This window comes from Hippoglossus hippoglossus, chromosome 9 (genome assembly GCF_009819705.1).
Source record: "Hippoglossus hippoglossus isolate fHipHip1 chromosome 9, fHipHip1.pri, whole genome shotgun sequence".
Lineage (NCBI taxonomy): Eukaryota > Metazoa > Chordata > Actinopteri > Pleuronectiformes > Pleuronectidae > Hippoglossus > Hippoglossus hippoglossus.
The window spans coordinates 12496673-12521317 of record NC_047159.1 but is presented as its reverse complement, the minus strand read 5'-3'; the positions used below and the strand labels follow the sequence as shown (position 1 = coordinate 12521317).

Genomic DNA, 24645 nt, shown 5'->3' with positions numbered 1-24645 from the left:
CACACACACACACACACACAACCTTGCACTTCTATCTTAGTGGAGTGCCACTCATTGGCAGCATGTATTTCATAGCCCTTAACCGTCACAGCTAAACCTCTAACCTTAAAAATTGGAAAAGGGAGGACTGGCCAAATCCTCACTTTCCCATCCTTTAAAAGATACAAGTACAAGTAAACACATGTTTGCAGCTTTCCTTATAAAGACTTTTGCATTGGCCTCTATTTCAATGTGAAAAGCCTATAACCAAAACCTTATATCTAACCTTAAACATGACCAGTTCACACCTAACCCGAACCTTAACGTAACCATAGTTTACATCTTACACCAAACCTTAACCAGGAACTCAGAAATTATGTTTAGCCTAGGACTGAGCTTTGGTCCCCACGAGGTCCACTGGTCCTGACAAGGTCAGTGTTTATGCTGGAGAAGAGGCAACAGCAACAATGCAAACACACACACACACACACACACACACACACACACACACACACACACACACACACACACACACACACACACACTGGAGAGTTGCCAGCCCTGAAACTTTAATATTTAAAACGGATAAGGCATTTATCACTGGGTCAGGGTGCCATTGGACACATCTTTGTATATGAGTCTCTCTCTCTCTCTCTCTCTCTCTCTCTCTCCTCTCTCTCTCTCTCTTCTCTCTCTCTCTCTCTCTGTGCCATGCAGCAGTTAGTTCACAAACACACACTGATTCATTTTGAGCGGCTCCGTGCCAAACAAATACAGTATAAAGTAATCTCATTTGATTTTGACTCATGGTCCTCTACAATACACAGTGACATATTGTATAATATTACAGGAGCTGCCTTTTTTTTTGGTACTTAACAAATTTGCAGTTAACTAATTTATAAAAACCCACTATTGAACCTTTGGGGCCCCATACAGTGGCCCTATACACACACAGAAGTGGGGTGTCAATCACAGCATCAGCGTAGATGGTGCTAAGTGATCGCAACAGGACAAAATGCAAACTTTAAACACTGGCACACACAACACCAGAGTAGGCACCATAGTCATCACCGTGCCTGATGCAGTAGCTTTACTGCAGAATGCAACATGAGGACCTTTAAAAGAGATGTTGTGGTTTCACATTTGTGGTGAAGACAGTGCTAGTCAGGTCTTAATGGAAGCTGAGTTAGTGCATTGTCACTGCCAAACGGCCTGGAGTCAATCGAGACAAAATCAATACTTGAGACTACAGACTTTTTTGGGGGGAAGGGGTGTGGGTTAGGGGCTGTTCTCTTTTTATCATATTATTTTATTTATTTGTTGAAAGTGTCAGTAGAGATAGGAAAGGCAATGAGAGTAAGAGAGAGAGAGACGGAGAGAGGGGGGGGGGGGGGTCTCCGCCTTGAACCATGGGATGCGCTGAACCTCTGTATATTTGCCTGAAATACACCTGTGACCCGTTCAAGGTGTACTCCACCTTTCAGCCAAGGTCAGCTGGCACTGGTTCCGATACCCAAGTGGTATTGACAATGGATGGATGGAATATATTTCATGACATTTCTCCACCAAAACATTTTGGATGGGCCCACCTTCCCTTAACCTGTTGATTATTCCATTCTCGTCAGAATTGGTTATTCAGTACTCCTTTCATCAACCCCAGTTAGATAAAGTCTGCAGAACTCGACATGAGAGCAGAGCAGGATATCCCACGCAAAATTCACCTCGAGCAAGTGGGGGGGTTGATGACGTTTCCAAAACACGACAGACGCAAACATGAAAAAAAAAGAAAACAAATATCTCAAGATGAAAAAGTAGAGCCACTCGAAGAAGACACCGACGGAGACGTCAAGAGAGTTCGTGGTGACTGAGCTGACGCCAGTGTCGATGTGATGTAAACAATAAAATGTAATTGCAGCAGATAAGATATGTTATATCCTGCCTCCGTCTATTGCACCATCCCTCACCTGAATAATGCAGAGAATCTGTTGCTGTGGTGAATGCGTCTGAGTGGAGAATCTCCCTCTGCATTGTGCATGTGTGAAAGGTAAACTGCAAGTGAGATTGTCTGGAGGCTCTGACATATGTGTTCTAACATAGAGCGCCTCCAAATAGTGTCAGGAGATCATCCAGAGTTCAGTGCATGTCTGAAAGCAGCTTCTGTGGGCATGTCATGCGTGTAGTCTGCAAATGGTTCAGAGGTGTTAGGGCTGTATTCAAGGCAATGTGAAGAATACAGTTGATAGGAAAAAGTAAAGAAGGGAAAACGTCAGCTCCTTCCTTGTTTGTTCAAATCAAATGACATAAAATCTAATAATAGATAGTTGCCATGTGATAATTTTGGCGAGTGGTGAAAGGAATTGTTAACACCACGTACACCACAGCCCTCTCTTACAGAAAGTACTTCAGTGGAAAATGGACAAATGATAAATGAAGGACTTCCCATGTTACTGTCATCGCCTGTGTCTATTACCATGATCCATAGTAAACAAAAAACAGTAGCTTAAATAAGCATCACACCGTTTGTAAAAACAATGTCAAATCTAAAATTATGTTGTGACCTGTAACAGTTTTTCCCTTGTCATTATTGATGTCTCTCTCTCTCTCTCTCTCTCTCTCTCTCTCTCTCTCTCTCTCTCTCTCTCTCTGTGTGTGTGTGTCTGTGTTAGATGTATATACAGTTTCCGAGAAATACTTTGACGTAAGAATATAATTCAGTAAATTAATAAATCTTGTCAGATGATTTTAAAATGCTCTAGTAGATTAAAACTTGTATATGCACACAAATAGACACTGGTCAAAAAGTTTGGGAAGAATGACTGAAAGCTTTGCATGCAAGTTTGCCAGATATAACTCAGGTAACTCTAGATGGCAACAGGCCCACACACACACACACACGCTGCGCGGCGCACACACAGCAGTTTTGATCCATTTACGCACCTCCTTGCTCGCTCTTTTATGGGGTAAACTGAAATATCTGTCCTATTTTGCCTCTAAATAATTCCCATTACACAAGTAAGGCTGACAGCGTCGCACCACACTCCTACACTGGTTTAATTTCCCATTGAAAACAATATAGGCCTCGCTAATTGATTTTAATGGCTCTCTCCGCGACGATGCGCCCCTTATGACTTGGAGAGAGGTCTTTAAGATTATTATTATTAGTGTAATTGCCATTACCCCCACACTTTCCCTTTGCGAGTGGCAGCCAGAGAAAGAATATCTTGCCCTTAAGCTGAACAAATAATTATTAGAGACAGGAAACAAACAGACGACCGTCAGTTACACACACACACACACACACACACACACACACACACACACACACACACACACACACACACACGCTCCACCTTGGAGCAGACCCCCTTCTGGCGACCCTCATTCCCTCCGCCGCCCTCTTCGTGCAGCGTGCCGCTTGTAATTTATGCAAAATTAATTGATACATCTTTTATAATTGATGTGCTGTAAACTTAATGAGTAATTTATGTAATTAGTCAATTAAGGATAATTCCAGCATATGTTCCGTATGCCCAGAAGGTGCGCTTTACAACTAGTTATTTGTCCAGGAGTTGGGTGCAGGCACACACTGCCGTAGACTACCTAATTAATTTTGTTATGCAGATCAGCCACGGTGTCTATTTAACGGTCCCCTCTGTGAAAACAGATTTAATATTGATCTTTCCCGGGCGTTTAAAGAGGATGCGTTTTACCCGCGTTGGCCTCTGTGGGCCTCAGAGTTTCCAAACTAATTTTTCAGGCTCAGGGAAAACAATTACGCACAGAAAAACAAAAACAACTGCCTTTATTCATCAGTGAGGAGGTGAGTGTTCAGGACTCAACTGTCAAGTGAAGTGGCACTAAAAAAAAAGTGGTTTCCTAGTAATTGCATGATGTCTTTAAAATATGCTCACCGTCGACACATTTGACCCTTTGAGTGGCTTTGAAGGACTGAGACATAACACGAGAGATCCGCCGGCTAATTAATTGACACAGGTTTGAATATTCATAACTAATACATTGCGCTTGCCCTTAATTACATTGTTGGACTTCTCTCCTAGGAGGCTAAATCACGGAAGACTTAATTATTGTAATGTATTCGGGGGCCCGTGGGGGCAACCGGGGAAGACAGAAGCCGTCAAGGAGCCCGTCGTGACACCTGCATGGGCAGAGAGGAGAGTGCACGGGACGGGGAGCAGCTTGTGTTGTTCTCCGCTGAACAGAATCCGGAGCAGGGGATGAAGTTTGTTTACATCCTTGTAGGATTCACCGGAGAGTGTTTGAACAGACAGACAGCCGCCGGACTCCCCTCACAGCAATTAATCAAACAACAGCGCCCCCATCTCTCTCTCTCTCTCTCACACACACACACACACACACACACAGACACACACACACACACACGCACACACACACACACACACACACACACACACACACACACACACACACACACACACACACACACACACACACACACACACACTCACACACGCACACACTCGCTGGTGGAGGCTAATTGAGGAGCAGAGGAGTTGCGCACTGATGATTGTGCGCAAAGGAAGACATGATTTATTGTTTGCAAAGTCTGAAAGTGCAGTCCAGCACATTTAACAAAGAGGTTGTATTTACGTATTCAACGCTTTACTATTTATTTACCTCGGGTGCAGTATGAGCCAAGATGGCATCCACATCCACATTCTCTGCCACCTTTTATTCCAGGGATACGTGAACATATTTGCAGAATAAAACTGAGGATGATGTGTTTTCGGAAACGTTTTATTATGTGCAAAGCAACGAGGGCCTTCAACACATGAAAGACCAATCAAACTTTTTGGACAGGAAAGGTCAAAGGTCAGGGTCAGGTGAGGTAAGTCACTGGGGATTTAGCCCTGGAGGCATTTAAAAGAATCGTCTCCTCAAACAGTTTAGTGGTTTAAAACCTTTTGAAAAAGGGAACAAGAGAAGAAAACGCACGTATCTACTGATCGCACCACCCACCCCTCATTTTTATTCATTTCTTCACCCCATCTCTCTCTCCTTCTCTCTCTCTCTCTCACACACACACACAGACACACACACGCAGCCCTATGCTCTCCCCCTGACGTGTCCCCTAAGTGTCTGGATAATAGATAATACAGCCGGCGACCTGCGGGGGTCTTACAAAAACGGCGCTCGGCGAGTGGGAGCATCACACAAGAGGAGAGGAGCACCACACACCACGCACAGACAGCACCAGCAAGCTGGTGGCCCCTCACATCTCTCAACCACGCGGAACCAGGGGCAACTCAGAAGACCACTCTCAACTTTTACGCACAGAGACTGACTTTTACGCACAACGCCAGGAGCTTAATTTGGCGAAGAGTCCGTCAGAAGTCCTCTTGCTTCGGATGAAGGAGCTTCTCAAGGATCTTACTAAACAGCAGCGGGCTTTGGGCAACTCTGTATTCATCGATATAACGCAGGTAGGCACCTGTAGGACGATTTACCAGTTTCTGATCTGATGGCTCAGAACTTTGGAGCAGATCCATCAGATGGCGACTGATATGCAGACTGTCGAGTCAGCTCCGTAAATATAACATTTTAAAATATAACTTAAAATACTGTTTTATTTAATATTTTTACACTTATACCCAGTGATTAGTCATGCCCCGTCCTGGGAAGAACTCATACAGTGACCAGAAGCCCCCTTACTCCTACATATCACTGACAGCGATGGCTATCCAGAACTCAACCGAAAAGATGCTGCCCCTGAGTGACATTTATAAGTTCATCATGGACCGGTTTCCTTATTATCGAGAGAACACCCAGAGGTGGCAGAATTCCCTGCGACACAACCTCTCGTTCAACGACTGCTTCATCAAGATCCCTCGGCGGCCTGATCAACCCGGAAAGGCAGTTTCTGGGCTCTGCACCCGGACTGCGGTGACATGTTCGAGAATGGCAGCTTTCTGCGGAGACGGAAGCGCTTCAAGGTGCTGCGCGCCGAGCACATGGCCTGCAAGAGCTCCCCGATGATGCATTACTTTCACCACCAACCACCACCACCACCCGGGCGGCAAGCTGGGCGCAGCGTCCGGCCACCACGAGCACCCAGCCGGGCCAGCGAGCACCGTGGGTCGGCTGCCTCACTTTCAGGGTTACGGGGGCATTGCTTGCGCGCAGCCCGGCGGGTTTTAAACACCCGTTCGCCATCGAGAAACATAATCGGACGGGACTACAAAGGTGTGATGGCCAGCGGGCTGCCCCTCACCTCTGTCATGCACCACCTGGGTTACCCGGTGCCTCCGCAGCTCAGCAGCGTGGTCAACTCATGTGGCCGCACGTCGGGATGCTGTCAGAGTCCATGGGTGGCGTGTCCATGCCCGCCTCATCCGAGTACGCGCCCTTCAGCGTGTCAGCAAAAGGGCCTGTACCACAACGCCAACGGGCAACCCTGCCCGCCGTTCCCGTGCCAATAAAACCCACCCCGTCCCTGGGTCCCGTGCCGGGCTTGACCGGGCTGCAGTCCGGCCCGGCACAGCTCTGCTCACCGACCTCAGCAATGGAGAAGAGCGATCTGCTGGAGGGAAAGGCAACCACTTACACCCGGCTCTCCTGCTGTCCTAACCGGGTAAAATTCCTTTTTGACAAGTAACGCAAACAAGGTGGACATTGTTGTTGCGTAAAAGAGAGAAAGCAGACATCTGAGTGGTGAAGAGCAGCTGTAGGAGAGTTGTAAAAAACTAAGGTTAACATTGTACTGTGTGATGAATTTTTCAGTAGACCCATGTTGATTGAAATCATAATTTATTTGCACAATTTGTGAGGGCATTTACCACATATTGTAATGTGGCTCTGATAAATACAATCAGATTAGTATACGCTAAACCCAAGAGAGATTTGATTTAGGAGACAAACATCTAAAATTCTTTCTGAATGCAAACCAACAACTCTGTTGATTTTTTGTTGCTCTTATTCTATTTATTTTATTTTACTCTATAACAGGCCTTTTGACTAAAGACATATAGGCCCTCATGTTTTTTTAAATTAGGCCTGTTGCACTTTTTTGTGTGTTACTTATCAGTGCATTGAAAATGTTATGCTTGTATTATAACACTATTTATCTGAAGATATTTATAAAGAACTTCAAACCGATTCTCTTTGGTGTTGTAGTTATTTAAATGTTTTTACCTAAATTAAATGTCCACATCTTTCTCACTGTTTGAAAACCACAGATGAAGGGAAATTTGATACATTGTTTTATATGAAACTGTCCTGAGATCAGGTTAATATCGGGGGAAATAAATAATTAGATTTCAAATGTTCTCTGACTTTTATAAGCATGCTGATTTTAGTGTGTTGGCAATTATTACTTCACCTACCTACACATTGTTTTTAAATATTGTGGTGCCAAAAAGCACAGGTACTCTAGCGTACATATCATTGCTCTCATGACTAAGTTTATTTCCATCATTTTTTCACCAGCATTTTTCAGAGGCAGCAGATTCACATTTCATTTAACCTTGTAAAGCGTGTTACTTGTACTTATATAATAATAACGCTATTTTTTAAATGAATTATTACATAATGAAATTAAAGTCATTTGATCCTTTAGGATTGAATCAAGATTTTAAGAACTGCTCCTGAAAGGGACTGTCCACTGAGTATTAAACAATTGCAAGAGGGTGGTGTAGTTGTTACACTTTCTCAATTATATGTTCATCATTTCAATCAGATTTTTTCAAAATCAAAAGAAAACATAAAGTAAAACCCAATTTGTATGAATCTTTAAAAAAACTAACTTTACTCAGAGATATGTTTTAGATTAAAACCATCTTCTTTCCTTCCACAAACCTTCCTCATGAGCACACAAGTGATGGGCATCATGACATGACTCACATGGGGAATGGGTGTAGCCTATGTGCTGAGGCATGTTGTGTCCATACAGGACAGGTGTGTATGGTCTTCATCAGATGGATATGACGGGCCGCAGATTCACAACTTCAAAAGCGGAACGGGGAGGTCGGATCAAGTTTTGCTCTTTTGTTTGTTGCGTTTTTAAACGTAGCTTTGATGCTTCTCCTCTCCGGCAGCACAAAGCACCGGGTTCGGCCCACTGAAAATGACTTATATTCAACCTGCCGTCCCCTGTTTATCATCCCAAAGGCTCCCACAGCTGACACTATTGTCACACCAGCCTCTGAACAAATAATTGAGATGCACCAGCGGAGGAGAGGCGTCTGAGGGAAGAATTAAGTATCTTGTTTTATTTTGTTTTCTATATCCCTCATCATTCTCTCTTTTTTAAGTTGACTTTATTGCTGGTTCTCTCTGGACTTTCTCTCTTCTACCTGAATTTCCAAAGGTTATCTCTATAATTTACACACACACACACACACACACTTTCACTCACGCACACTTGATCTGCAGGGTGTCTGTGATTCCTAGTTAAGAGGAACTGAAATTTCTAGGGCACGACATAAGTGTCTGTGTGAAAAGTGTTGTGTCTGCAGAGGGGGGTGTGTGTGTGTGTGTGTGTGTGTGTGTGTGTGTGTGTGTGTGTGTGTGTGTGTGTTGTGTGTGTGTGTGTGTGTCGTGTGTGTGTGTGTGGTGCTGTTTTAATTCCCCAATCAGCAGGCCCCAATGTCTTTAATAGCCCTCACTGCATTAGTGTATAATTAAATGCCACTAATTAAGACACATAAGAGGAGTAATAATGCAGCCATTATTACCCTCCATGATCCTCTTTCTTCACAACATAGGGGTTAGATGCCTCTGGAATCATAATATAACATGATGTCTCCTAATGTGCTCATGTGTTATATGCTCAGGGTAATCAGAGGTACATGTAGTTTATTTTTATAAGGGCAGGCGCTGTGCTGGTTGTGTCAAAGCATTTAAAGCGTATGTTAAATTATTTTGCAGTACAAGTCTCCGGAGCCAGTTTGAAAACAGACCTATAAATCTTACTTCCTCTTAGCAGACTTCATTTTTTTTGACATGTTGGTACACAGGAGCCATGACAGTGTTTGATCACATCCTTTACCCTGCTGCAACGTGGTTGTGTGTTTCTGTGGTGTGTCATTTTGTGTGATAAGAAACAAAAGGCAGGCGGTAAAAACCTTCGTACTAAATGTTCAGAGAAATACCCGTACTTGCCAAACATTTTGAGGTCGTTTTTTCTTTTACCAAAATATGAAACATAAAAGTAATCGCAAAATATTTTTACTGAATTATTTGTGATTTAAAATCAAATTTCTCTGTTTATTCTGAACACAATGTTTTGTTTTCACTTTCAGACAAAATCAATCAGTAAAATAAGGCAGAGAGAGTCAGTTGTCATCAAATCTCTATCCTGATATAAAACATCTTCATTCAAAATGAAATACTCTAAAAATACAAATGCAGAAAACTGCACATCTTCTATGGTGCATTGTTTTAAAGCTCAGTTGTCTGAACACTGATTTCTTTCTTGAAATAATAAGGTAAACATTGAGTTTAAAATATGTTAATGCAAAAAGACTAATCATACTCAACACAGCAGCTTGAATCAAAAATTCTAAAATATTAGAAGATTTGAAAAACCTTTGGAAAGGAAAATTAAGGAATATTTTTGCAACTTTGCCGTTGACTCAAGCAGCCTGAAAAATCAGGTTACTGTCAAAAGACAGTTGTGTTATAAGTTGGTTTTGTCAAAGCAGCTCATATACTTGTTCATTAGGAGGACGGACGTGGATATGATTATATTTCATTTGAACATTACAAATATAATATAATACAAATATAATATACACATATTAAAAAAGCTGCTTCCACTGACACAAGAGAACAGGACACGAATATGAGAGACCTCATTGTTCATGGAAAACTGTTCATCATGTGAAATATGAGTTAAAATGAATTCTAGGACTCTTAAGAATGAATAAAACATTTGGGTCAGAGGTGTTTCACTGTCAGCCCTCAGAAACGAAACGCTGCGCTCCTGAATAGATGATGATACATTAGTGGTAATTACCCACACTTCATAGGGGCCAGGGTGGCAAATTCTACATGCGTTTTTCTTAATGACCAGCAAGAGCGGCCATCATAATGAGCAGCTTAATTCATTGATCTGATCTGTAGTTTCCCCTGTCATACACACACATTCACACACACACACACACACACACAACATGAACAACCTTAAATATTATTCTTTGTTCCAGAGAGGAGTCTTTTATTCAAAGAACCGTCTGCGTCAGATAACAGAAATTTGTTTAAAATTTATTTAAACCTTTAATTGCCACACAAGGATTCCGTGTTCAGTCACACAGCTTCAGTGGCGATTAAAATATAAGCGGCGGCATTTTAATCAATTCATGGAGGCCTAAAACTACATATCATCAAAACTATTAACTGTGTTGAACAATTTCACCAAAATTAACGTCATACATCCATCGTTATTGAAAGTTAAAATGCATCAACTTGTTCATCATGTGCAGATTCAGAGCATTAGGGAAAAAAGAACTGCTGGAAATACACTTTAACTCTAACTCCGACCATGAGAAATGAACATGAAAGAAAAAGAAGAAAGAAAGAAACACATTAGAAAACAAACACGAGAACCTTAAAACAGGACATGTCATATTATTTAAGGAAAACTAATTCATTAGGTGTAGATACATGTTTTGCTGCTGTGAGAGGATTATTGTACGGAGGCTGGCGTGTGCCAATCTGAACAATTATAGTCGCTTTATTGGTTATTTGCAATCAATTAACTGATACATACATATTCATAGAAACCAATTCAGATTTAAACTTTAGACTTTCAAATTGTCAAAGGAAAACATGTGGTGTGCTGGTGAAACACCAGTATGTCCCTCGTCCATGTCGTGCATTTCAGATGACGTCAGTATAATGTGACTTTGTTTTCATTTTATAATGTGATCTTAGCTTTATTGGCAAAACTTGAAGCTACACAAGTAACAGGAGAGAAGTGTTCAAGGACACTGACCCCAACGTTTACCACCACATCAGGACATTGGACCATCACATAAGGCCTTTCTGTGGTCGTTAAACAGCATTTGACCCCAAACCACAATCTTTCCCTGACCCTACCAAAGTGATTAGGGTCAGAAAGCTCAAGGTTAACTTGACTAATTTCTTACTTTCAAGAAATTCCATTCCTGCTTTCATCAAACAGAATGATGAATAAACTTATATTCAAATAGTCTCGTTTTTTAATTTAAGTTCCTCTAGCACACGTAATGATAATTTTCTGAAAACCAATTTGACGTGGGCCTTGTGATGGACTGGCGACCTGTCCAGGACGTACCCCGCCCTCCAGGCCAATGTCAGCTGGGATTGGCTTCAACTCCCCCCTGTGACCCTCAAAGGATAAGTGGTTTAGATAATGAATGAATGGAATTTAATTCAGTGCATATATCATCAATTAGATACTTATTTCGATTTCTTTCCTAACTAATTTAGGGATGTGTCAGTGAGAGCAGTGCTAGTTCTTGCTATTTAACATGGAAGCTGCACAGTTTTGACCTGTTGGCCACTGAGCAGCTCCACTGGACTAGTCTGGGGTGGAGTGGTTTGCCTCAAGGGCACATCAGTTAGGATAAAAAGAACAAAGGCAATTAGCCTTTTCTGTCAACAGCCAGATTTATCCAGTTATGGAAAATTACGTATCCCACTTTTTTAAAATGCAAAAACACCATATATGCTTAAAGAACAAAAACTGTATCCAGGACAATCATACCGGCTGTGGTTCGGTTGTGGTACACGTGCTTTTATTTTAACAGTACCTACAGTATGTGATTCACTGCGAGCAGGCAGCCGGCATACGGCTACATCTGCTCTTATCTTGGTAATGGCCCGCCTCGCCATGTTCATCGCGGTGGTCTTTAATAGTAGGACGAGGGGACAGTCATCTGGCACTGTCAGCAGGAGTCAGCATCAGCCAATGAAAAGGCCATCTGAGGAGGATTAGCATATTGGCATCAGCCCTGGCGACAGAGAGAAGCTGTCAGGGGAGAGAGTCCCGTAACGACAGGTCACTCCGGACCACTGCACGTTGCTATAACTCTTCTCTCTTGTCTCTATAATGTTCCCAATCCCTTTCTACCATTTCACTTCTTCCTCCCTTTCACTCTCTATCACTCCACGTCTTCTTTCACTCCTCCGTCTTAAGATGCTGCTCACCTGAACCTGTCTGACACTCGTTCATGTTTGTTTCCACCTCTTAACCAAAACCCCTTTATACCTCCTTTCCTTGGTTCATCTCTCTCATCCAGTCTCGGCCCCTCTCTCTGTCTTCCTCTTCCTTCTTAATAATTAAACAATGATTCACTGATCTGAGGTCAAACTTTATCTGCCCCCACAAGAGCTGAAGTGTATTGTCTCTGCTCCGTCCTCAAAGTAAGGTCCTCTGACGCAACTCGCACCATCTTCAATCTGCCATCCATCTTTATTGGCCCAAATTATTACACCTTATTAGCCATTATCACATTTTATTATCAACTCAAAGCAGGTCAGCGGTTCAGCCATGCTGGCCTCCTTCCCACCATTTCTCCTCTCCGACTTCCCCGCTTTCTCACTTTCTCCGAGGAGTTCAGACAAAGAAGTTGCTCCGGCCAAAAAAACTTCAGCAATTTCACAAGAGGTTAAGTGCTTTGTGAGAGAATTGCTGCCTATATAGGCTCATTTGCCGCCTCAATAATAGAGATTAAAGTGAAGTGGAAATTAGCAAAGTGTATCATCAGCTCTCTCCCTGCCGCAAGTTTGCACTTGAAATTTTAAATCTCGTCGCTCAATGTCAAAACATAATAATTGGCAGAGTTACAGCGGAAGTCTTTTAACAAAGATTTGGCTTGTTAAAGCTGCCCTGAATCTAGACTTGTTTGGTTCTTAGACACATTGTAAAAAAATTTCAAATCAAGCCAATAAAAGGGAATTTGTCTCATATCAACAAGCCAATGTCTGTTATCGGCTTTAAAAAATGTTTTTTTTATCTTACCTTCTTGATGTGAGCCGACAGTGTTAACCACTGCACCACCGTTCCCATCAACTTTTATAACACAATTATAATTAAACATATCATCGGGAGATACTCAAATCGCAAAAACATAAAGTATGAAACTGGTGCATCCTTTGACACTAGAAGAAAAAAATAAGGTTCAACAACAAAAACAAAAGAGACAGAGAGAGAGAGAGAGAGAGAGAGAGAGAGAGAGAGAGAGAGAGAGAGAGAGAGAGAGAGTTGTGTGTAAGCTTGTGTAGTAACTCTGAGGGAATACGGTTCAGACTGAATAAACGTTTTCATGCAAGGCCTTTAAAGTAGTTTTTGGGCCAGGCACTGAGGGGGTTTGCTGCATGTAATCGTTTTCAGACACAAACGAGAATGTCCAGACAATTGGGTGCGGACATTCTCCGGACTTTGACTCTCACATATGAGGAATGTAGCAAGAGATTGCCCTGGTGAGATACATTCACAACATTTGGAAAATCTCTGGAGTGTTCAGGTGAGATATCTGGGTAGAGCAGGAGGCAGGTGTATGCGTGTACACATGTTTGACACATCGTTTTCATCCAGAGACAATTGTATTCTTTTGGGGTTTTTTCAGTTTTGCATCCGGCATTTGTAAGAAATGTGCCCACTTGCTCTTGGTGAATCCTCAGGGACATTATCCTGTTTATTTCTCTCATGGGCTCTTTCGGACATTGTCCAGAGTTTTTCCTGGGGGACTGGCGGGAGAGCAACTGACTTTGACGTTTGCATTCTCGCAGACAGCCACACTGGATAGATTTGGCAGAATGAAGTTCAGAGCATGTCTTATATGTGTGTGCAGCATAAAAGAAGGAAGAGTAGTAGCTCTTTAGCAAGAATAACAGATTCACTCTAGCTGACTTTTGAGTTTGAGTCCGATCAAAGACTTAAGTTACGTTAAGTAAAACAGAAAGGGTGTAGGTTAGACAAGACCTTTAAAGCATTTTAGTTGATTAGTTAACATATTATTCAACACAATAAATTAATAAAATGAAGCCCACAAAAAAAAGTCATGAATTATTATTTTTAAACTGTGGCACTGCCGAACCAAACGATTTTAACACTAATGCACTTGACGGCAGCGGAACATTTGGCAACAATGCGCTGTTCTCTCGTTAGCGCTAATTGCTGCTGTGACAGCGGTTAAAGGCAAGGTCCTCCTCTGACTCCCGATCATTTATCTCTCCATTACTGAGAGCACTCCGGCTTTTTATTGGCGTAATAAAGTCAATCTTCACTACCACAAAAAGCCTCCTGACCCCTGGGCGCTCCAGAGGCCCCTGACTCCTCCCAAATGTACTCTCAGTGTCTTCGTGTTCATTGTCATGTACACACACACACACACACACACACACACACACACACACACACACACACACACACACACACACACACACACACACGGCTGTGTTTTCAGACTTGCTTGATGTTTAATTAGAACAATAACAGAGGTTGATTTTAATGAAGCACAAGGCAGATGTTGAGTGTGAGTGTGTGTTTCTGTGTGTATAAGCAGACTTTACACAATTTGGACCAACTCGTTTCTTTTCTTGTCATTTCTATGGTTGTTATAATCCTCGTAAAACTTCACAAAATACAAATTTTGTCCCATTAATGTTTTGACCAAGACAAATGGAGGTTGAGGCTGAGCAATGGTAACGGTGCTGCATGTACGCCCTCTTGTGGTCGAGTAATTCACAGCATTGAAAAGTAAAAAATTTACAAACATGCCAATGTTTGGTGATATGAAATAGTTGTAGTTTCCTTACATGATGTGGTTTAGACAACAACTTTGGATGTCAGTCATTCTTAGATAGAAGTGACACTATCTCGTGGATGTTAATATACAGAGGAGCATGGATAGTAAAAAAAAAAACATGAACATGATCTGGACTCCAGCTCAGTTAGAATGAAAACCACTGAATGAATGTGATTGTAATTATTAGAGACTCGTTATGAGAATTCATTCCATTCACATTTTTCTCGAGGAGAAGAAAGTCATATCGTGGTTTGACCCAGATAAGAACACATACTGGAGACGTCATGTCAGTTGTGTGTCCGGACTTCCTGCTGTTTAAAGGTCAGTGGGTCTTTGAGGTGGTGGGTGGTGTCTGCAGGCCTGGGGTGCTCCTATCTTTGAACGAGAGGTCAGCCCTATTAAAAGCAGATTTTACTTATGGCATCATAACCACAACAACACACAAATAAATCAAATGTTACGTCATGTTGTTTAATCTGAAGTTTCAGCTTGGCTTTGACACAAAGTAGTTCAGACTTTGGCAGGGACGTACATCTAATAGTGCTTTCAAAGAACAAGGACCACGCACTAACTACATTTCATTTAAAGGTTTGAAGGGAAGTTGATATATTGGATGTTGAGGAAAAATGAATAGACAATAAAAGAAGAGGTTGAGGTGAATATGTGTCTGATAGGCTGGTCTGCGAGGATGCACTGTGTGGAGGGAGACTCCAAATGAGACATGCAAGATGTATGCACTAAACTGAACAAGAAGGAATAAGGGAAGGAGGGAACATAGGATGAAGAGATGTTGGAGGGGACGAGGGAAGGAGGATGAGGCAATGTGGGTAGGGATAAGGAAGGGAGGATGATGAAGGGATGAGGGTGCAGGGATGAGGGAAAGACTAAGAAGGGAAGAGGGTACAGGAATTAGGGAAGGAGGATGGAGGGATGAGGGGAAAAGGACAAAGAGATGAGGAAATGAGGAAGAATGATCAGGGAAGGAGGACGAAGGGATGAGGGTAAAGATGAGCAGAGGTAGGGATGAGGAAGACGGGTAAACGGATAAAAGAGAGGGAAAGTTTTAAGGCGTATGTTGAAGGTGTGACAGGTGAAGTATACGTGTGGTTGAGGCGTAGACGACTCCTGAAGTAACTTCATGAATTATGAATTCTAACTTTCAACATCTCTTAAATATGTTACCTCATGTATCAAATGCGTTTAATGTAGTATCAAAGTTTTTTTGTACATGTTTTATATTTAAATTGTATTTTAAATTCATATGCTGCTAAAGTAGAATTTACATTTTATACGTTTAATACCTTGTGCCTGTTTCTTCCTTCAGTTTCAGTGTAGCAGCATTTGAGTGATGATGTAAATCATCTACTTCCTGAAAAGCTGAGGTCCCACCCTTTAAAGCATGACTAAATCAGTGCATCCCTTTCCCCACCTGACACACTGTGTCTATCGTGTGTTTGTTCTTGTTGTGTGTACGTGTGTGTACAACCTGTTTTGTGACGCAGGCGGGGGCGGCAGACCAGTGATGCAGAGCCCCGCACTCACCTTTAAAATCTGTCACAGGGACATCCTGTGACACTCTCAGGTCCTTCCTCAGTGACGGACACATCGAGACCCAACAGGTGAGAGGAGAATATTTGACATTTCTTAATCCGGACTTAAACTATTACACATCTGACACATTTGCTATTCTATACCAATCTTTATTTGTCTAATTTGCCTAAATAATATGTTTTACTCTTTTTGATTACAGGGCAAAAAACGTTTGGATTTTACACTCACATTGAGTTAAATCATCAGAAGACAATGTGGGTCCTTGGGAAGATCAGGGAGAGCGTGGAGAGCATTCCTCTAGAGGTCAGTCGCTACATGGGAAAGAGTGAGGAGGATGTCTCTTCTAAAATCCGCCTCTCTCACAATCTGCACAACAACATCCTCACGCCCGACAAGATCCCAGAGTTCTGTCTGCCTCCGCGGCTCTGCAGGAGGAGCCCCCTGATCGAAGCAGAGACAGCCCCACCTCGCCTGCAGAGACACAACCACATAGCCAAGAGAAGCACTTGTTCGAACAAAACATATGTAAAGACCAAGGAGGCCAAAACAAAGACTGGTGATGCATCAGTGGCTTGGAAGGCCACAAAGAAACCTTTGCCATTCTCTGCAGATGGGTACGGGCTGGCTGGGATATATGAGAGCCCCAACACTCGGAGGAAAGAATCTTTGTTCCACTCAAGTTTGCCTGTTTACGTGCTCAAAAGAAGAGCTCCCATTGCAGCACCCAACCTGGCAGAGGAGACAAACCTGCCCAAGAAAACTGTATCTGGGTTTTTCCCTGTGTTTTCAAGCAAGAGCCTGTCAGATACAGGAAGCACAGAGAGTGAAACACCTTCTTCCAGTGACTCCTCGCCCCTCAGTTCCCCTTACAGTCCTAAATCCTCCTTCTACATCCCATCAGGCAGTGGCCGTCTTAAAGCAGCGACATCCTGTCCTCTGTTACATGACAACAGGGAGGAGAAAGGGAGGATGAAGAGGGTTTTTTTAAGTGTGCAAACTTTTCCCAGTAGCCCTCCCAGCTCAGTGGGACGCTCGCTCACCCTCGCCCCACCTGTCCTCTTCCCGCTGGAGGTTCTGCAGTGTCAGGAGAGGCTTCAGCGTGAGCACGTCCTTCCTCTGCAGGGCCGTGGTAAAGTGCGCCTCTCTGCTGAGAGCACCACATTCTCCACCAACACGCTGTCATCCCTCTCCACAGTCAGAGTTCGTGTGGTGTCTGTGGAGGGCGTGCAGGACGACTCTGGCCGGCAAACCCTGAACTGTGCAGTGAGTCTGTGTCTGACACCAGGGAAGCTGCAGCAGCAGAAGAGCGCCACCATCAGGAACTGCCGCAACCTTGTGTTTAATGAGGATTTCTTCTTCACAGAGCTGAGTCGAGAGGATCTGCTGGAACTGCAGCTGAGATTAAAAGTGGTGGATAAACCTGGAGCTGGAACACTGAGGAGGGGGACAGTGATCGGAGTCATCACCAAACCTTTGTCTCAGTTACTTCATCTTAATAAATGGGTGCAAGAATAGACATTTCCCTTTTCACGAAAATGTGAAAACTGCCATAACCATAAATGTGTAATGGTTTAATTTAACGGGAAAACAGCATGTGACATGTAGCATAGCAACACTATGTCTTAATATAATTATTGCTGTTCGTGCTAAAGAAAAGGGTTGAAGATGGAGTTGTAACACTGCATGTAAAATTGTCATTTGTACTCAGCATTATTCACCTTATGTAAAAAAGTCAGCTTGTGTTTGTTTCCTGCACTCAAATGACCAAAACTACAATTATTAATATCAAACAAATAATATTTATATCACATGTCAATGTATAATGAAGTCTTGCCTTCTTCTGTACCCTGTGATGCTTTTGTAATACTTATTAAACTGCCACTAAAGTTTGTCGAAGCATTCTCGTTGTGTGCAAATAACATTTGTTCATGCTGACTATGGTCCATCCAAACTGACTGTTATTAAAGAATGGATTTTTTTTAATTTTAAAACAATAATTCATCCTCTTGGCCCTCACTGGGATACAAGCATAATCAAACTTAACTGGCTTCCGAGTTCAAAATCAATTAAATTAAATTCAGCATAAAAAAATGTTAGAATGTTGAAACTGAAAGAATAACACTTGTTTGTGACTTACCATTTAACTCCACCCAGGCTTCAAAGGATTCATTAAGCAAATAATTCCTTGGGGTCAGTTTGCTTTAATGTCACAGTGCCAGTGGTCATAGATTCCTCTGATGTCTTTGACTGTAGCAAAGGTGAAAGATTTATACGATCTCAAGAGAAACAAGAAAGTGTTTTTGACCTGGACAGATCTATTAGTCTGTATGTTATGAAAGTGAAAGTGTACCAACTTCTGCCAAAAGGAGGTAAGCATCTTTACAATTTTAATTCGATATACATAAAATGTTCACGTTGTGGTCTACACTTGGTGGCATGGGCCGTAATGCGTGATTAGTGGGCGTGGTCCAGTGCCCCTTGACGGACGTAGGAAGTGACGTATTTATCCTTCCCGCGATGCACAAAGCACACCCAACATGGAGCCGTTTTGCCCGGTCCCCGTTCGCCCTCCCCCGTGGCCGCATCAGGTCCCAAGATCTTAAGTGAGAGCCTAGACATGCTCAAATCCCATGAAACTGTGCAGGAAATTCAAAACCCAGAAACAATTTCCTATTCTAAAGTAATTTGGAATGTGTGTGGCAAAATGGCTCAATAGCGCCCCCTGAAAAAAAGCCCCTGACTTCGCTTTCCATGATCTTCACGAAATTCGGTACACACGTGTATCATGACCAGACGCACACAAGAGTCTCAAGAAGCATTATGAAAAAAGCCACAGGAAGTCGGCCATTTTGGAATTAGTGGCCATGTCGTGGCAGAATAGCTGAATAGCGCCCAAAAATATTCCCGCAGTGCACAAATGGCATGCAACACACAGCCATTTGGCCCGGTCCCCTACCACCCTCCCCGGCGACCACATCAGGTCCCGAGTTCGCAAGTGCTCGGCCCGCACAGTGCTGCTTTGCAACCCTAGTTCCACCATTATTGTCAATACCTCTATTATTTCAAATGTCATCACTGCTCCCTTTCATCTGTGTCAGACTTTGAACATTGTAAGACACTGTTTTTATCTCATGAATGTTGTTAATATTGTTAATTTGTTGCTGTGCTCCGCTACATGACATATATTGCACTTCTGACCATCCTGGGAGAGGGATCACTCACATTTCTTTCCCATTAAAAGCTTTTTTTTGGTGGGGATAGAGGATGTGTCCCCTTGTTGAGCTCTATGAGACTTCTTCATATTCACACTCCAGTTAGAAAGCTGAGATCAGCCACTCAGCTGCTCCTGGACGAGGCTCATGACCAGAGGTGATCGAGCCTTTACAGTCGCCGCCCCAAACTTGTGGAACAGCTTACCACTCCATATTAGATCTGCCCCCTCTCGCACACTTTAAATCATTGTTAAAAACACATCTCTTCTCTTTGCCGTTCTTTTCGAGTTGAGAGCGTTTTTATCCCAGCAGATTTAATTAAATTTTGTATTACTTTATTTTATTCTATTTTCTTTTGTCTTATTTTCTTTTTACTATTGGTCTTTTGATGTATTGTGTGTTGCTGTATACTTTGTGACGCACTTTGGTCCATCAAGTTGTTTTATATGTGCTTAATAAATAAAATTGACATTGACACTGACATTGAGACAAATTATGATTTGTATATACAGCATGGGCTATACAAATAAAATTGTATCGATTTATTGATAATTCATTTTTTTTTTACAGAAAATGAATAGTAAAAAAAAAACAACAACCCACAAATAAATAAATAAACTAATCCTATTCTATGACCCTATCCCAAGTGCGGCCTGACGTCATAGCGCCGCCCACCACAGGACGTCCTAATCTGACGTCGAGGCGGCGGAGTCGTCAGAATGTAAACATGGTGACAGAAAGGTGAAACAGACTCCAAAATGGTCTTCGAAAGCGTGGTGGTGGACGTCCTCAACCGGTTCCTGGGGGACTACGTCGTCAACCTCGACAGCTCGCAGCTCAAGCTCGGCATATGGGGGGGTGAGTGAACCTGTGTGCGCCGTGTCACAGGACTAGCTCGCCCGCTCAGGTGGCTAACCAGTGCTAACAGCGGCTAGCCACCAGCAGCAGGCATGTGTGTGTGTGTGTGAGGCTCCCTCAGCTGTCAGTGTCACTTCATCTGTCCACGCTCACAGTTCAGCTGACAAAGACAAAGTTATTTCTACTTAATGGTTCGATCAGCCATCATTGCTGATGTCAGACCGCAGCATCGATCTTCTCACATTAGCTCTTTGGCTTGTTTGCTCGGTGCACTACTTCAGATAAGCCAGCGACTTGGGGACACACCCTTTCACGCAGCCTAGTTATGTTACGAGTCGCCACCTTGTTACACACCGAGTGGTTTACACAAGCTGAGAGAGAGAGAGAGAGAGAGAGAGAGAGAGAGAGAGAGACACAGAGAGAGAGAGAGACACAGAGAGAGAGAGAGACACAGAGAGAGAGAGAGAGACTGACAGGTCAACATGAGGAGAAGAGGAGAGGTCTCACTATTCATGAAGCTGCAGCCACTTGCAAAACATCCACCTCGATCACTAAATGTATTTCAGCACAGTTTAATATCGGCTGCATTTCGTACAAGCAGGACATGACAGTAACAACAATATCAATACTTATCCCGATGTCATATTCATCAATAGCAATATAACAAATGTTCAATGTTTATATATATCGATGTGAGAAGGTGTCATTCTCTACCCATAAAGAAGAGTTTAAACAACATTCACTCAGGTGCAGAAATCCTTCTTTTAACTTGAAATAAATAATATTGTGGCATTTATTATATTAGTTATTGATTCACAGTATTTTTCACGACTGTAGATCAATACTTAATTGCAACAAAGTGGAACATTTCTACACTTATTTGCCCTAAAATAAATACTTCATCCTCCTTCTGCGTTTCAAATTTGAAAGAATATCTGCTAGTTAGTTACTTAGAAATTGATATTGCTTATGAATTGTGTAAGCACAGTGAGGAGGGACAGCACATAATCGATCTGACTCCGATTTGTAAACTTTGTCATTCTCTGACTATACTAGAGTTTAAAACCACAACCTTTACTCAGGGGCAAAAAGCAATCTTTAAATATGAAAGAAGTAATAATATGACAATGATCAATATCGATTCATGATCTTTGGCAATATCATCCAGCCCTATGATGTAAGATGTTGCTCTTGTCCACTCATAAAGTGGTGATATATATACACACACGCTGATCATTTGAGTCTCTTGGGTCTTGTAGTGATGATGTGAGTGTCATGAACGGCTTTAATAATATATGTGTTGCATTGCCCTGAGTGTTGAATTAAGTCAAAAGACAAAGGCCGAAGACCTTCTGTTTAGATTGGACTGTGTTTCCACTAATCTGTTTGTCTTATTGTAAAGTGCATAGTAACAATCAGTAATCCTGTCATCGCAGGGGATGCTATTCTGAGAAATCTTGAAATAAAGGAGAATGCCTTGGTAAGTTGCACAGAATCTGTCATCCGTCATGTCTTTCTGGCGTCCATAATGAATTTGTTTGACAGTAATTGACTTTTAATGTTTTTATTTTTGTTCCAGAGCGAGCTTGATATACCTTTTAAAGTGAGAGCCGGCCATATAGGTGAGATTGTAGTGAGAGCCCTTGTATGCTGCCTTCAGTGTGGTACAGAAGAACCTTTTCTCATCTCGTGTTTGTGTTGATAGGACGGCTGGAGCTTAAGATCCCATGGAAGAACCTCTACAATCAGTCAGTGGAGGCCACTCTGGATGGCGTCTATCTGCTCATAGTCCCCACAGCAAGTAAGATAAGCAAAATATTTTTAAACTTATGTACTGATAGTAGATATAATAGTGTGTACATTACTGTTGATTGTCAATACTGTAATTTGCTTAAATGTTAAAATGATTAAATTCCTCATTTTAAATAGGTACGGTTTGGGTTTGAAAATTAAAAACATATTCAAACAAATTTGTATTTTAAAGGGAAGTATCATAGTAGAAAGCTTTAAAGTCTTTATAGTAACTCTCTTATCAAGTACAGAAATGAAGTAGACACAACACCGTGTGTAGTAGAGTAGTCAAAGGACCTCTCTTACCCTCGCTCACTTATTCATGACTCTAAAGTACTTGTCAGTACAAACAGGAAACTCCAGCTAAACCCTCTGTATGTTTTATCATTTCAATAATCACTTCTATTGATCCCTTTCTTTCCAGGTATAAAGTATGATGCAGAAAAGGAGGGGAAACAGCTACAGGAGGCTCGACAGAGGGAGCTAAACAGGATAGAGGAAACAAAGCAGAAGGCTGCTGAGCAAGGTCAGAGTTCAGCTTTTACTCTATGGGCTTGTGTTTACATGTAAGTCTAGCAAATATTCAGGAATTTTGGCCTCCTAGTAACTTTTTTAAATGTTTCAGAGACATTCTGCTGAGTTGTAAGAGAGACATAGCGAACAGCGTGACTGTTGGGTCAGATTAGGTCGCCAGAGGAGAAGTGACAGAGACTAAAAAGTAGAAAAGATGTGGTTTTATGGAGTAAACATAGTTAAGTAGCAGGAGCAGAGATTCTTAAACATGTGGTTGTGGTTTGTTTGGCTGTGAGTTGCTGTGTTGCTTTTGGAGCTGCTGCGTTCACACTTAGTATTTTCTGTGGTTTAACGCTCTGCCGAGCCAAAATGCACTGACCAGTGCAACTCTGACTGCATCACTACATAGATAGTGCAACGCTTACTATCTATTTTAGCCCTGTGATGAATGCTAAGACAAGTGTGGGTAGAGCTGGTCATCCACCAACCAGAAGGTCTGTAGTATGACCTCAGATCCACTTGGACCAGATTTTAATCCCGAATTGGCTGTGACGACTGTGCTGGCAGTTTGTGATGGTGTGATTATTATGTGCAGAAGCAAATAGTTGTACTGTTTGAATTTGTGTGTGATTGAATGAATGTGGCTTGTACTCTTAAATGCTTTGAGAACAGTCCATTACAGTACTGTGCCTTCACATTTAATCATTGTATTTTTCATTACTATAGTATAGCAACAAAGTGGAACATTTCTACAGCCATTTATCATTTTAATGCTATTTACTGCACTAATATTAATACTTCATCTTCATTTAAATTTGGAAAGAATATATGCAAATTAGCTTTTTAAAGACTGCTACATTCATGCTGCGAAGGATGCAAAGGATGCGCTGAACAACTAACCAGGACCAGTATTCCTATTACGCCAAAATCAATTTACTGCTTATTAACTAAGAATAAGGAAGGTTAGCATAGTTCATAACAAATCAAGAACAAGATAGTGTCGTCCATCAGAAACAAATATGCAATTTTATCGAATTAACTGCTTATATTTTCAGTTAATGACAAATTATAATCATTATCACGTATAAACTAGGGTGTATGTGCTTTTGTGGAATGTTAGAGTTAAGTATGAAAGGCAGATACTGGTCGAAAAAAGCACGTCATTTATAATTAAGAATTGATACTTTCTTATGTGGAATTGTGTGTTAGGTTTACAATCAAGAATACAAAGATTTACAAGAAAGTTAACAATAAACTTTAACATGCAGAGTTACGGCCAACTGTTGGAATACATTAAAACATATAACGTAAAGGGAATGATTTGTAGATGATGCTCCCTTTTTTTTTAATCAAAGAGCAAGAGGTCAAATAATGTTTCCTAAAGTAAAAAGCTTCAGGAAAGCTTCAGAACCACATCAGCACTCATAGTTTTCATTTCTGTCTATGTTTGACAGAAAACCCCACGTTAGAGAAGCAGGACACCTTCGTGGAAAAACTGGTCACTCAGGTCATCAAAAACCTGCAGGTCAAGATCTCTAACATCCACGTACGGTATGAGGATGATGTGAGTATTCAAACTGTCTTATCTTAGCGATGTGTGTTATATACAGCAAAGCTCAATGAGAGTATGGCTCATGGCAAAATAAGCACAGTGGAAACCAGGCGTAGCTCTTATTTATCCTGTTACTTTTTTTTATACAGGTCACCAATCCAAACTGTCCTCTGTCATTTGGTGTGTCACTTAAAAACCTCAGCCTTCAGGTAATGTGTCGTAATCTCTCCAATGTCACATTATCTGCTGTATTGCATTCATCTATTACTCATGAATTAATATCACGATTATACATGTTTAAAAAGTAAAGCTGTCTTGTTGAGGCCTTGCTGCTTGTTTGACGTTACAGACGGCTGATGAGAACTGGAATCCAAGTCTTTTGGATGAGAATTCCAGGCTTTTCTTCAAGGTAAGAAAT

At 41.9% G+C, this 24645-nt stretch overlaps 3 protein-coding genes across 5 annotated transcripts in view; all 3 read left to right on the top strand.

Moving 5' to 3' along the window:
• The first annotated feature begins 5181 nt into the window (after positions 1–5181).
• Positions 5182–7019, top strand: foxb2 (forkhead box B2). The gene is given in 7 exon segments (XM_034596744.1): positions 5182–5866; positions 5869–6010; positions 6012–6147; positions 6149–6175; positions 6177–6285; positions 6288–6539; positions 6542–7019. Coding segments are annotated over 7 exon segments (954 nt in total). The 5' UTR covers positions 5182–5622; the 3' UTR covers positions 6586–7019.
• Positions 7020–16353: 9334 nt separating this feature from the next.
• Positions 16354–18136, top strand: LOC117767792 (C2 calcium-dependent domain-containing protein 4C). The gene is made up of 2 exons (XM_034595654.1): positions 16354–16369; positions 16501–18136. Exon 2 carries the CDS (start codon positions 16554–16556, stop codon positions 17814–17816), a length of 1263 nt encoding a protein of 420 aa, XP_034451545.1. The 5' UTR covers positions 16354–16369; positions 16501–16553; the 3' UTR covers positions 17817–18136.
• A 2069-nt stretch (positions 18137–20205) lies between these two features.
• vps13a (vacuolar protein sorting 13 homolog A) overlaps positions 20206–24645 on the top strand; it is a 36318-nt gene continuing 31878 nt past the window's right edge. For all 3 annotated transcript variants that reach the window (XM_034596436.1, XM_034596438.1, XM_034596437.1), the window contains exons 1-8: positions 20206–20371; positions 21808–21851; positions 21951–21993; positions 22077–22172; positions 22587–22688; positions 24130–24239; positions 24377–24436; positions 24577–24636. In XM_034596436.1, coding sequence (XP_034452327.1) covers positions 20272–20371; positions 21808–21851; positions 21951–21993; positions 22077–22172; positions 22587–22688; positions 24130–24239; positions 24377–24436; positions 24577–24636 — 615 coding nt within the window. In that variant the 5' untranslated portion in view covers positions 20206–20271. The remainder of the gene's footprint in view (positions 20372–21807; positions 21852–21950; positions 21994–22076; positions 22173–22586; positions 22689–24129; positions 24240–24376; positions 24437–24576; positions 24637–24645) is intronic.

Bases quoted from the DNA above. Each gene is read 5' to 3' on its own strand.
- LOC117767792 (XM_034595654.1), top strand. From the start codon at position 16,554: ATGTGGGTCCTTGGGAAGATCAGGGAGAGCGTGGAGAGCATTCCTCTA.